Source organism: Leucopleurus acutus (assembly GCF_964270905.1).
Source record: "Leucopleurus acutus genome assembly, chromosome: 8".
In the NCBI taxonomy this organism is placed as follows: Eukaryota; Metazoa; Chordata; class Mammalia; order Artiodactyla; family Delphinidae; genus Leucopleurus; species Leucopleurus acutus.
Genome location: NC_139151.1, coordinates 12,657,928 through 12,672,214, shown reverse-complemented (window position 1 = coordinate 12,672,214; position 14,287 = coordinate 12,657,928). Strand labels below are relative to the sequence as shown.

The 14,287-nt window shown below is 37.3% G+C and overlaps 1 protein-coding gene across 3 annotated transcripts in view; it reads left to right on the top strand.

Moving 5' to 3' along the window:
• TBCEL (tubulin folding cofactor E like) overlaps positions 1 to 14,287 on the top strand; it is an 83,565-nt gene that overhangs the window by 28,042 nt on the left and 41,236 nt on the right. For all 3 annotated transcript variants that reach the window (XR_014326403.1, XM_082845311.1, XM_082845312.1), the window contains 4 exons: positions 1,287 to 1,468; positions 2,774 to 3,030; positions 6,279 to 6,405; positions 7,933 to 8,049. Coding sequence is in view for 2 of the 3 variants with exons in the window: in XM_082845311.1 (XP_082701437.1) it covers positions 1,287 to 1,468; positions 2,774 to 3,030; positions 6,279 to 6,405; positions 7,933 to 8,049 (683 nt within the window). In the remaining variant the exon portion in view is untranslated. The remainder of the gene's footprint in view (positions 1 to 1,286; positions 1,469 to 2,773; positions 3,031 to 6,278; positions 6,406 to 7,932; positions 8,050 to 14,287) is intronic.

Genomic DNA, 14,287 nt, shown 5'->3' with positions numbered 1-14,287 from the left:
AGGTAAGGAAACAAGTTTCTAAAATATGTACCAATCACTCTTAAGTGCTTTACACATGTATCTCATCTAATCCTACCAACAATACTGTAAAATAGATGGGAACTGTTTTCTCTAGTTTACAAATAAGGAAACTGAGATTTGGAAAGGTTAAGTAACTTGTCAAACCACACAGCTAGGAAGTGTTAGAACCTGGTTTGAGTCCAGGTTTTCTGATTCTAAAACCAATCCTAACTATTCTGTTCTACTCCTTTTCTCATAACTTTCAGTTACCATGTTGCCTGGCTGATTGATGCTTAATACATTTACTGGGCTTCTAGTGTTTATATCATACTTGTTTAAGCTAGTTCTTCATTTTTCCTGGTTATATTTATGATTTACTTGTTGTGGTGTATTGGAAAGAACAATGGCTCTGATTTTTAAATCCTAGGTTTGGCTTTTGTGACTCTGAAATCTTACTCAAATTATTTAACATCTCCGAGCCTCAGTTTCCTCATTTATTAAAATAAAAGAATATTAGTTATCTTACAAGTTGTTTTGAGAATTTAGTGAAATAAGTTATATTTTAAAAACCTAGTACAATGCAGAGCAAATAGTTAAGGTCAGTAATCAGTAAAGCTCATTTCCTTTTCTTTTTTTCTGTCTACCAAGTTGCTAGCTAAATCATTAAATTGATGATCATGTTTTCTCTTTTGTAATATAGTTATGGATGCTTTTTACTTCTGAGTAAATATATTTTAAAGTTTGGTGCATCTTTGAACCAAGCCAAAACTGTTTTCTAAGTGATTGTGACTATGTGATCAATTTTGAATACCTGAATTGTTACCATGTAGTCTTTAATAAACCTTCAGTTAGCCTTAATATTCTACTGAGGATGGAAGGAAGGAGATATTCAAAGAGAATTACTGTACATGACCCAATCCCAGCTCTTTAAAACTTGTAGCCTAAAATGTCATCTAAATGATCTTTTCTCGAAAATATCATGTAGTGATATCGAAGAGAATATTATACAGAGTAGAATCAAAAACTTTGCCAAAGGTAACATGGAAAATTTTTCTTTTCTACCATTAATTTTCAGTTATGCTACTATTTCATAGAAGGAGATTAAATTATTTACCATGATTTGTCGCAATTATTTATGCCTCTCTGCGGGTACTATCACTAAATAGGACTCCATAATGCAAATGGCCCTTTGCCTGGAGACCCACTCACTTAGGTTTTCTTGAGTATGATTGTTGTTTAAAAGCTCTGATTACTGCCTGATATGCTTTTCCTTTTTTTCTCCACAGGTCAGTAAAATTGTGTCAAATGTTCCCCAGTTGGAGTTTCTAAACCTGAGTTCCAACCCTCTGAATTTATCGGTTTTAGAAAGAACGTGTGCTGGGTCCTTCTCCGGGGTTCGAAAACTTGTTCTCAACAACAGCAAAGCTTCTTGGGAGACAGTCCACACGATACTGCAGGAGTTACCAGAGTAAGCCCAGAGAGCATGATGGAGAGGGAGCCATGTTGCCGTCTGTGTTAGTACATAGAGTTACTGCTGGTCTCCCATCTCAGAAATACTAGAACTGCAGATTGAATGGAGAATGAGGTTAGAAAAATGAAGTAATTAAATGAGGCTGTGAGGGTAATCTAGTAACATTTTCATTGGAATACTTGTTCAGTGTTGGGTAGCACCAAGACATGGGATATGTCATCCTTTGGCGAGAAGATATCCCTGAGAAGCACTTATCGTTTCGAGATCAACCCAGCCTTTTTCCATTTTAATCTTCTGATTACCTGATTCCAGAATTTTGCCTTAGCACTTTTCTTTGGGAGGGAAAAAAAATCATAGTGTCTCTAAAATATATTAACACTCAGATGATTAAGTGCCTAGCTTGCATGATGGGAAAATGGACCTAGTATTCCTTTCAATAATTTAAGCAGGAAATTATACTTTTGTCTGTCAGCTTAGAAATGCTCTGTTCTGTTTTGTTTGTATCTCTCTTTGTATATGCACATAAATATTAAAAGGAAGTAGTTTAAAGAAATATATGAAGCTGTAGTCTCCTTGACTGTCTAAATATGGAAGCTATGAAAGCCTTTCAGAATCTGGTCTCAACTTACTCATTCCATCTTAGTTTCTTCCTCTCCCTCTAATGGGATTGGTTTTCTCACTGCATGCAACATCTAGCATGGCATGGAATGAGCTTTTAAATCCCATTTCCACTTACTATCCTTATGACCTTTGATAAACTTTTGTCTATAAAATGAACATAATTGTCTATAAAATTGCAGAAATAGAAGTATAGTCTATAAAGCACCTGCACAGGACCTGACACAGGGTAGGAATTCAATAAATGATAGTTATTATTTCTTTTTCTAAATACTTGTTCATGTTGTTTCTAGAATTTCCTTCTGTGTCCTCTCAATTTACCCGAGTCTACCCCTCCTTCAAGGCCATGCATCCTTTCCTGACTATTCCAACCACAATTTCAATCCTATTCCTATATGAAGTACTGTTGTACTTACGGTTAGTGCTGCTTCATTTAGCACTTATTTACTTAAGCACAAAATTAATTTGGTACTGGGTTATATCATTCTCTGCTGTTTTATGTATTTTAGACTTTGCCTTCCCAGCTGTATTTTAAGCTTCAGAAAGCCATCTTTATAATTTTCTCTGCAACACCTAGCAGAGTCTCACACATAGTAGGCGCTTATTTATTGAATGACTGAAAATAGGTGCAGAGCAGAAACTTAACTGCTTTAAACAATGAAATATTTCCTTTTTTCTCTGCAGTTTGGAAGAGCTCTTCCTGTGCCTTAATGACTATGAAACAGTGTCTTGTCCTTCTATTTGCTGTCCTTCTCTTAAGCTACTACATATAACAGACAATAACCTCCAAGACTGGACTGAAATACGCAAGTTAGGAGTTATGTTTCCTTCACTGGATACTCTCGTCCTGGCCAACAACCATGTGAATGCTATTGAGGACCCTGATGATTCATTGGCGAGGTTGTTTCCTAATCTGCGATCCATCAGCCTCCACAAGGCAGGTGAGGAACAGGCTTGTTCTCATTCTACATGCAGATTGATCTGAACTTATGCATGAAATACAGTGAAAGTGTATTTCTGTCAGTCACAGCTCTGCCTTCTTACAGGATGAATTTCAAGAGTGACATGCAGATGCCTATATTTTTAAAATTTATTTATTTATTTAATTTATTTATTTTTGGCTGTGTTGGGTCTTCGTTGCTGCGCACGGGCTTTCTCTGGTTGCGGCGAGCGGGGGCTACTCTTCGCTGCGGTGCGCTGGCTTCTCATTGTGGTGGCTTCTCTTGTTGCGGAGCTCGAGCTCTAGGCATTATGGGCTTCCGTAGCTGTGGCTCGCAAGCTCAGTAGTTGTGGCTCGCGGGCTCTAGAGCACAGGCTCAGTAGTTGTGGCGCACGGGCTTAGTTGCTCCGCGGCATGTGGGATCTTCCCGGACCAGGGCTCGAACCCTTGTCCCCTGCACTGGCAGGCGGATTCTTAACCACTGTGCCACCAGGGAAGCCTGCAGATGCCTAATGATTAGCTAATTTAAGGCATTCATTTCCATAAATGCTCTGATAAATACCAGTATTTAACAAATATTTGTTTGGCATAGCATTATATTAGCTATTAATATTTTGTATATTAAAGGGGTCATGCTATGAAAGGAGTGAAATGAAATTGATGAATTGGATAGTAAAAGGCAGGGTAAAAAGAGTACAGAGAATTACAAACTAGACTTTTGTCTTGATTTAGGTTGAGGAACCCCAACCTGCTGTGGCTTTCAAATTCTCACATTCCTTTCCTAGTGTCTACATGTAATTGATTACCAGTTTGTTGCCATCTGATTCTGTATATCACAGGAATGAATATTTTAGCCTATTTTTAAAAATTAATAAGCCTTATTTTTTAGAGTCTTTATATTCACAGCAAAACTGAGCAGAGAGTACACAGAGCTCCAGTATACTCCCCGCCCTACATGGGAACAACCTCCGCCGCTATCAACATCCCAGCACCTAAGTGACACCTTTCAGTTTACCTGCATTGACACGTCATCATCCAAAGGCCATGGTTTACATCAGGGCTCACTCTTGGTGTTGTACATTCTGTGGGTTTGGACAAATCTGTAATGACACACATTGTAGTGTTGTACATAATGTATAGTTTACTGCCCAAACCATCTTCTGTGCCTATTCATCCCTCCCTTCCCCCTAATCCCTGGCAACCGCTTATCTTTCTGCTGTCTCTATAGTTTTGCCTCTTCCAGAATGTCATATAGTTGGAATCATACTGGCTTCTTTCACTTACTATTACATATTTAAATTTCCTCCATGCCTTTTCATGGCTTAATAGAATGTTCCTTTTTTAGCACTAAATAATATTCCATTGTCTGGATGTACCACAGTTTATCCACTCACAAACTGAAGGACATCATGATTGCTTCCAAGTTTTGGTTTAATTAATAAAGCTGCTGTAACCCTCCATGTGCAGGTTTTTGTGTGGACGTAAGTTTTCAGGTCATTTGGGTGAATAACAAAGAGTGCGGTTGCTAGATCATATGGTAAGAGTACGTGTAGTTTTGAAATAAGCCGCTGAACTCTTTTCCAGAGTGGCTGTATCATTTTGCATTGCACCAGCAATGGATGAGACTTCCTGCTGCTCCACATCCTTTTTTTTTTTTTTCCAGTTTCAACATTTATTAGCATCTTGCTTCCTGTATTTATCCCCCATACTGTTTTTCCTTTGGGGGAAATATTTTAAAAGCAAGTCTCGGCAATCATGTAATTTCAGCCTTAAAATCTTCAGTGTGTATCTTTAACAGATAAAATATACTCTCTTAATCTACAACAACCCTCTTACCTGCACCTGATTTTTTTCTATTGTTCCTTTCTACATTTATGTTGCCCCACATCCTTGACAGCATTTGGTGCTGTGAGTGTTTTGGCCTTTGGCCATTCTAATATGTGTATAGTGGTATCTCATTGTTGTTTTAATTTGCATTTTCCTGATGGCATATGATGTGGAACATCTTCTCATATGCTTTACTTGCCATCTGTATATCTTCTTTGGCGAGGTGTCTGTTCAGGTTTTCCACCCATTTTTTAATCGGATTGTTCATTTTCTTGTTGTTGAGTTTTAAGGGTTCTTTGTATATTTTATCAGTATGCCTTTAGCAAATGCATTCTCCCAGTGTATGGATTTTCCTCTCATTCTCTTGGTATTGTCTTTCAGCCTATTTTTAAAACAACTACATAAGTAAAAATAATTCTGACCTATAACTGAAAAAACATAAACGGTTTATTCCACCACGGAGATTATAAGGGCGGGAATTAAGTCTTAAAAACAAGTGATTTGCATAAGGAAGCTGTTTATTTCACAACTTGACATCCCTTGAGCTAACTCTATTCTTCCTCCTAGATGGCAATGCCATTCTGAAGGGAAGAGGACAGTGACCTGGGATAATTTTTGCACCAGGGTCCTCACAAACTGCTCCTCTGCCTTTACCCTTGCTGAAGGTTGATAGAAATAGGAAGGGACTGCGTTGTTTTCTGCAATGGATTTAATGTGTTGTAAAACTGACCAGCTTCATCATTACTGGGATATTTTTCCTACCAGTGCCAAGGATGATACATTTGTTCACAGCTCTAGGAAGAGTTTCCTTTTAGGTCTGAACAATCTTAATTTGTTTCATGTTTTCCTACCCAAGGGTTCAGTTTTTTTGTTTTTGATTTTGTTTGTGTGTTCTAAATTTTGAACCTGTTTTCCCTGCCCCCAAAATGAGGACAGTTGAAAGATGATATTTAGTTTCAGGTTCTATTGACCTTGCCCATTTTAGTGTTTGTTAGGTAGAAATTTACTCTGGCGGTGTCCAATCTGATCCACAGTTATGTTCTCTGAGTCTCTGTCTGATGAAAGAGTTGATCACATCACTTTTTCAATTATGTAATCATGTCATCCATCCTGCTTATTAAACCACCAGTGACCCCCTTTACCAGCCATTTGGGTGGAGAATCAGTAGATGAGTGGATGTTGGAGAATAAAGGGCGTCCTTTGAGCACTGGGATCACAGGGATAAGAGAGGTTACAGGGAAGTTTTTATGGTGTTTTATTCCATTCTTTCCTTGGATAAAGAAAAATTCCAGGATCTCTAACTAGTTTATGATCATTATAACATTGAAGAACCTATTAATGGAAATAAATTTTTTTGCTATGTTTATCTTCTCATTTGTGTGCTTTTCTGGATTTACTTAAACAATATATTTCTCAAATTAGGTTTGCGGTCCTGGGAAGACATTGACAAACTAAACTCATTCCCTAAACTTGAAGAAGTGAGGTTGTTAGGAATTCCTCTTCTTCAGCCATATACCACCGAGGAGCGAAGGAAATTGGTAATAGCCAGGTCTGTTGTACTGATTATTCTGCTTTCTTTTCTCGGGGCTTTGTTGTTTCATTAAAGGGATAATGCACTGTTTGGGGGTGAGGGGAGCGCACTGTATGTTTATCCATCTCTAGAACAGACTGCTTAAAGGAGCTGCTTCTGTAGCTCCAAATCCTAGAGGAAAAGGAATGCAATATGATGAGAAAAATGTGAAATATGATTGATCTGCCAAGACCACTGAAAAATTCCCTCACAAATCTATTCTATTTTTATACTTTTCAATATTTACAGTATTTGAAATCCTATTTTGGGTCATGAAGAAAAAGTAGGTATAATAGGGAATCAACTCTATTTTAGTTACCCTTATTTTCTGTGTTAACATAGAAGTCATTTAAAGTGTAAATACCTGAAAATTGGGCTGTTTCATTAGTGTACAACTTAAGAGAGTAGCACCTGTGTTTTCTTCTTCAATGTAGATTGACTTAAATGTGACCACCATGCTGTTACCTTCTTCCTCTGACTCCCCTGCCTTTCGTGTCTCAGCCTCTGCCTCCCCCAGACTACTGAAATGTCCCATGAGGGTTTATTTTTGTATGTGTCTTTAGCAGCAGTAAGGCTTGACTAAGATGTAAAGGGCCACGGAGTGTTGATTTGTTCTCTCGTGTACTATACATAGTAGTTTTGACAGGGGAACAGTAGGCTTTAAGGTTCCCTAGAGAAGAGTGGTTCTATAAACCACTTTGATCTTTCTGACCAACTAATACCTACCAGATTTTTACTGCTTTCCAGTTGTTAACATACACAGTAATATCCCACTGAAGAAATAAATTTCAGCATACTTTTCTTCTACGAAGAGTAAGTCTTACAGGCCTTGTAGTTTATTTTCTTTACACAGTTCTTTTGTAAATATAATAAATGAATTCCTGAACTATATGACCAACCTGTACTGACTGCTTTGTAGACCTGTGCTGTCCAGTATGGTACCATCAGCCATGGGGGACTTTTGAGCACTTGAAATCATGGCTAGTCTGAATTGAAATGTGCCATAAGTGAAAAAGACACACTGGATTTCAAACACTTTATATAAAAAAAAGAACATTTAAGTATTAAGAACATTTAAGTATCTTAGTTATTTTTTTAATATTGATTGTAGATTGAAATGATTGTATCCTGGATATATTGGGTTAAATATAATATACTATTAAAATTAATCTTATCTGTTTTATTTTTACTTTTGAAAATATGGCTACTAGAGAATTTAACATTACGTGTGTGGCTTGCACAATACTTAGGTTGGACCGTGCTGCCTAGGATCTTATTTTGAAAGGTGAGGTATGGTTATAAAAGCTCAGGCGTCACATCAAAAATGAAACTTTAGATATTTTTGGTCCTTTTATTTTGTACCACGTTAGTTCATGCTGGTGGTTGTACACAAGCAGAGCTACATCAAAGGAGTCCTTTCAAGGTAGTAAGACTGGGCCTCAAACCAATCATTTTATTTCTAAGTCTCAATATGTTTATTATGTCTCTTTTGCTTTTTATTTATAGATTGCCATCGGTTTCCAAACTTAATGGCAGTGTTGTCACTGATGGTGAGCGAGAAGATTCTGAGAGATTTTTTATTCGTTACTATGTGGATGTTCCACAGGAAGAAGTGCCATTCAGGTAAAAATCCCCTGTCAGCTCAGCAACACGTGAGCAAGTATTGCGGCGACCTAGGAACTATTGATTCAGAGCAAAATCTAATCATCTGTTGTTGGACTCTCTTAGAGAACTTTGGTGATAGGTTAAAAACTAAAGGAAGAAACGCAAAAAGCAAACCTGCTTTATCTCATTTTCCACAGTGTATTTCTTCTAGCCTTGCACTTGTATTAAGAATGGTTGGGTAAGTACGTATTTGACTACTTCTAGTAGTTCCCACTCCATGTTCCTTATCATCAGTTCCTTTGTGATCCTCTTCTCCAGGAGCACATTTTCACCCATCCCCAAAACTGGTTTCTTCTTTCACATTGCATCCGCTTTTAAGATATACTATGTTCTGCAGTTTGGAAGATTTGACAAATGTGCCCGAGGTTTAGAGAATATGAGAAAGGGACTAGAAAATAGACTCCTGAGGAAATATTAAAGGAATTAGGATGGTTGAGTAGGAATAGAAAGGCTGAGGCCTAAATTAGTACCTTTAAGTATATGAAAAGTAAATATGTATTGTTTGGTGAGAAACTACCTTTAATATTCTGTAAATGTAAAAGGAAATGTAGCAGATATGATATACGTAAATATAAGGGGAAAAAAAAACCCCAAACAGGTTTCTGGGTGTTGGAAACTAGAATCAGTTACCCCCAAATTTATATTCTTTTCTTAATGACTTTAAGAATAATACGAAATGCCATTCGGCAGGAGGAATTTCAAACCAACAAGATGCAAGTTAGGACTAAATGTGAGTCAAATCACACTCTGGTTATAAATTTCTTTTGTCCTTCTGGTTACAAATTTCTATGATTCTAATTCATTCTTACTGAACATTATTTTTTCCCAAAGTTCTCTATTATTTACAGACTTTAAGGGGGTCACCATTCTATAAGGCTCAACCAGTGCTGTGTAAAACTATCTGTGCTATTATCAGTAGAATTTTAAAGCTTAAGCGTTTAAAAAATATTAGACAAATTAAGTAAGGATTTTGAAGCTAACCTTTTAAAATTAGCTAAGAACAGCTAGGTAGGGAGAGATATGACTGCCTTTTTAACACAACCCAGAAATGTTAGGTTAAACCACATGAAAATTTTTGGGGGTTAAAAAAAAATGGTCTGATAACTAGAGTTTTCATTTGATTCAATCTAACATATTAATAGAAGAAGTAAATATTCTGGCTTTGAGCATATGTCTGTCATTATAGTGTATTTATCTTCCAGTCTGCTACAGGAAGTAGTATATACATAGGCAGTAAATTGTTTCTGTCCCTGATGGCATAATTATCCTAAAGCGCATTTATGCCTCTGTAGTAGTCAGTGTGCTTGAATGCATGTTATAGAAATCATCTTTAATCAGGGGAGGACTTTACTGGAGAGATATTGAGAAACTAAAAGAATTGCTAGGTGGGCTAGAGAACCTGGTTTAGACAGGAACCAAGGGAGGCAAGGTTAGCCAAAGTTTCGACTTACAGTCTTCTTTATATATTTCTGTTGGTACTTGCAACGCTGGACTTAACCACTGAACACTTGCAGCCGTGTCATGGATTTTTGATTTCCCCATAAGTGCTGAATATAATCTTTCGCTGACCTTTGCTTCATTCCCTAAGTGTCAAAACTATGCATCTGACCAATTGATTGGGTATGTTTAAGGCATTTGCCCACACTCTGTCTCCCAAGAGATAGGGAAGACAGATTATATTCTCCACTTTGGCTTCTGCAATGAGAGGTAGAATCTTGCTTCCCCTGATCTTGGGACTTCCCCTCAAATAGGAACAACTCAGCAAAAAGAATGTCTACTATAGTCCGACACTTTTGACTTTCCCCATAGTTATATATTAAAAATTATTCTTACCTATCCTAATAAATTCCTTGTATAAATGAAAACACATTTCTCTCTCCCTGAAATGAGATAACCTATTCTAATCCTACATAGACTGTGAGCGATTAGCTGCTGCCAAAGATTTATACAGTCAAGCTATTTTACTTACCACTCTGGCCTTGCTGCCTATTTATGTAATTATGCCTCCTTTCTCACTCACTAGTGGTTAGAGGCCACTGCTTGGTCTCTTCCTTCCTTCTTTTGTTTTTAATTTTTTTTTATTCTTATTAGTTATCCATTTTATACACATCAGTGTATACATGTCAATGCCAATCTCCCAATTCATCCCACCACCACCCACACCCCCTGCCACTTTCCCCCCCTTGGTGTCCATACGTTTGTTCTCTACATCTGTGTCTCAATTTCTGCCCTGCAAACCAGTTCATCTGTACCATTTTTCTATGTTCCACATATATGTGTTAATATACGGTATTTGTTTTTCTCTTTCTGACTTGCTTCACTCTGTATGACAGTCTCTAGATCCATCCACATCTCTACAAATGACCCAATTTCGTTCCTTTTTATGCCTGAGTAATATTCCATTGTATATATGTACCACATCTTCTTTATCCATTCATCTGTCGATGGGCATTTAGGTTGCTTCCATGACCTGGCTATTGTAAATAGTGCTGCAGTGAACATTGGGCTGCATGTGTCTTTTTGAATTATGGCTTTCTCTGGGTATATGCCCAGTAGTGGGATTGCTAGGTCATATGGTACCTCCATTTTTAGTTTTTTAAGGACCCTCCATACTGTTCTCCATAGTGGCTGTATCAATTTACATTCCCACCAACAGTGCAAGAGGGTTCCCTTTTCTCCACACCCTCTCCAGCATTTGTTGTTTGTAGCTTTTCTCATGATGCCCATTCTAACTGGTGTGAGTTTTGATTTGCATCTCTAATAATTAGTGATGTTGAGCAGCTTTTCACGTGCTTCTTGGCCATCTGTATGTCTTCTTTAGAGAAATGTCTATTTAGGTCTTCTCCCCATTTTTGGATTGGGTTGTTTGTTTTTTTAGTATTGAGCTACACGAGCTGCTTATATATTTTGGAGATTAATCCTTTGTCCATTGATTCGTTTGCAAATATTTTCTCCCATTCTGAGGGGTTTCTTTTCGTCTTGTTTATGGTTTCCTTTGCTGTGCAAAAGCTTTTAAGTTTCATTAGGTCCCATTTGTTTATTTTTGTTTTTATTTCTATTACTCTAAGAGGTGGATCAAAAAAGATCTTGCTGTGATTTATGTCAGAGTGTTCTTCCTATGTTTTCCTATAAGAGTTTTATAGTGTCCAGTCTTACATTTAGGTCTCTAATACATTTTGAGTTTATTTTTCTGTATGGTGTTAGGGAGTGTTCTAATTTCATTCTTTTACATGTAGCTGTCCAGTTTTCCCAGAACCGCTTATTGAAGAGACTCTCCTTTCTCCATTGTATATCCTTGCCTCCTTTGTCATAGATTAGTTGAACATAGGTGCGTGGGTTTATCTCTGGGCTTTCTATCTTGTCCCATTGATCTATAGTTCTGTTTTTGTGCCAGTACCATATTGTCTTGTTTACTGTAGCTTTGTGGTATAGGTATAGGTAGTCTGTGGTATAGGGAGTCTGATTCCTCCAGCTCTGCTTTTTTCCCTCAAGACTGCTTTGCCTATTTGGGGTCTTTTGTATCTCCATACAAATTTTAAGATTTTTTTGTTCTAGTTCTGTAAAAAATGCCATTGGTAACTTAATAGGGATGGCATTGAATCTGTAGATTGCTTTGGGTAGTAGAGTCATTTTCACAATGTTGATTCTTCCAATCCAAGAACATGGTATGTCTCTCCATCTGGTGGTATCATCTTTAATTTCTTTCATCAGTGTCTTATAGTTTTCTGCACACAGGTTTTCTGTCTCCCTAGGTAGGTTTACTCCTAGGTATTTTATTCTTTTTGTTGTAGTGGTAAATGGAAGTGTTTCCTTAATTTCTCTTTCAGATTTTTCATCATTAGTATATAGGAATGCAAGAGACTTCTGTGCATTGATTTTGTACCCTGCAACTTTACTAAATTCATTGATTAGCTCTAGTAGTTTTCTGGTGGCATCTTTAGGATGCTCTATGTATAGGATCATGTCATCTGCAAACAGTGACAGTTTTACTTCTTCTTTTCCAATTTGTATTCCTTTTATTTTTTTTCTTCTGTGATTGCCATGGCTAGGACATCCGAAACTATGTTGAATAATAGTGGTGAGAGTGGACATCCTTGTCTTGTACCTGATCTTAGAGGAAATGGTTTCAGTTTTTCACCATTGAGAATGATGTTTGCTGTGGGTTTGTTATATATGGCCTTTATTATGTTGAGGTAGGTTCCCTCTATGCCCACTTTCTGGAGAGTTTTTTTCATAAATGGGTGTTGAATTTTGTGAGAAGCTTCTTCTGCATCTATTGAGATGATCATATGGTTTTTCTTCTTCAGTTTGTTAATATGGTGTATCACATTGATTGATTTGCATATATTGAAGAATCCTTGCATCCCTGGGATAAATCCCACTTGCTCATGGTGTATGATCCTTTTAATGTGTTGTTGGATTCTATTTGCTAGTATTTTGTTGAGGATTTTTGCATCTATATTCATCAGTGATATTGGTCTGTAATTTTCTTTTTTTGTAGTATCTTTGTTTGGTTTTGGTGTCAGGGTGCTGGTGGCTCCGTAGAATGAGTTTGGGAGTGTTCCTTCCTCTGAAATTTTTTGGAAGAGTTTGAGAAGAATGGGTGGTTAACTCTTCCCTAAATGTTTGATAGAATTCACCTGTGAAGCCATCTGGGCCTGGACTTTCGTTTGTTGGAAGATTTTAATCACCGTTTCAATTTCATTACTTGTGATTGGTCTGTTCATGTTTTCTGTTTCTTCCTGGTTCAGTCTTGGAAGGTTATACCTTTCTAAGAATTTGTCCATTTCTTCCAGGTTGTCTATTTTATTGGCATAGAGTTGGTTGTAGTAGTCACTTAGGATGCTTTGTATTTCTGCGTTGCCTGTTGTAACTTCTCCTTTTTCATTTCTAATTTTATTGATTTGAGTCCTCTCCCTCTTTTTCTTGATGAGTCTGGCTAATGGTTTATCAATTTTGTTTATCTTCTCAGAGACAGCTTTTAATTTTATTGATCTTTGCTAATGTTTTCTTTGTATTTCATTTATTTTTGCTCTGATCTTGATTTCCTTCCTTCTGCTAACTTTGGGTTTTGTTTGTTCTTCTTTCTCTAGTTCCTTTAGGTGTAAGGTTAGATTGTTTATTTGAGATTTTTCTTGTTTCTTGAGGTAGGCTTGTATAGCTATAAACTTCCCTCTTAGAACTGCTTTTGCTGCATCCCATAGGTTTTGGATTGTTGTGTTTTCATTGTCATTTGTCTCTAGGTATTTTTTGATTTCCTCTTTGATTTCTTCAGTGATCTCTTGGTTATTTAGTAACGTATTGTTTAGCCTCCATGTGTTTGGGTTTTTTACGTTTTTTTCCCGGTAATTGATTTCTAATCTGATAGCATTGTGGTCAGAAAAGATGCTTGATATGATTTCAGTTTTCTTAAATTTACTGTGCTTGATTTGTGACCCAGGATGTGATCTATACTGGAGAATGTTCCGTGCACACTTGAGAAGAAAGTGTAATCTGCTATTTTTAGATGGAATGTCCTATAAATATCAATTAAGTCTGTCTGGTCTGTTGTGTCATTTAAAGCTTGTGTTTCCTTATTAATTTTCTGTTTGGACGATCTGTCCATTGGTGTAAGTGAGTTGTTAAAGTCCCTCACTATTATTGTGTTACTGTCTATTTCCTCTTTTATAGCTGTTAGCATTTGCCTTATGTATTGAGGTGCTCCTATGTTGGGTGCATATATATTTTTAATTGTTATATCTTCTTCTTGGATTGATCCCTTGATTTTTATGTAGTGTCCTTCCTTGTCTCTTGTAACATTCTTTTTTTTTTTTTTTTTCGCAGTACGCAGGCCCCTCACTGCTGTTGCCTCTCCTGTTGTGGAGCACAGGCTCCAGACGCGCAGGCTCAACAGCCATGGCTCATGGGCCCAGCCGCTCCGCGGCATGTGGGATCCTCCCAGACCGGGGCACGAACCTGTGTCCCCTGCATCGGCAGGTGGACTCTCAACCACTGTGCCACCAGGGAAGACCTCTTGTAACATTCTTTATCTTGAAGTCTATTTTATCTGATATGAGTATTGCTACTCCAGCTTTCTTTTGATTTCCATTTGCATGGAATATCTTTTTCCATCCCCTCACTTTCAGTCTGTATGTGTCCCTAGGTCTGAAGTGGGTCTCTTGTAGACAGCATATATACGGGTCTTGTTTTTGTATCC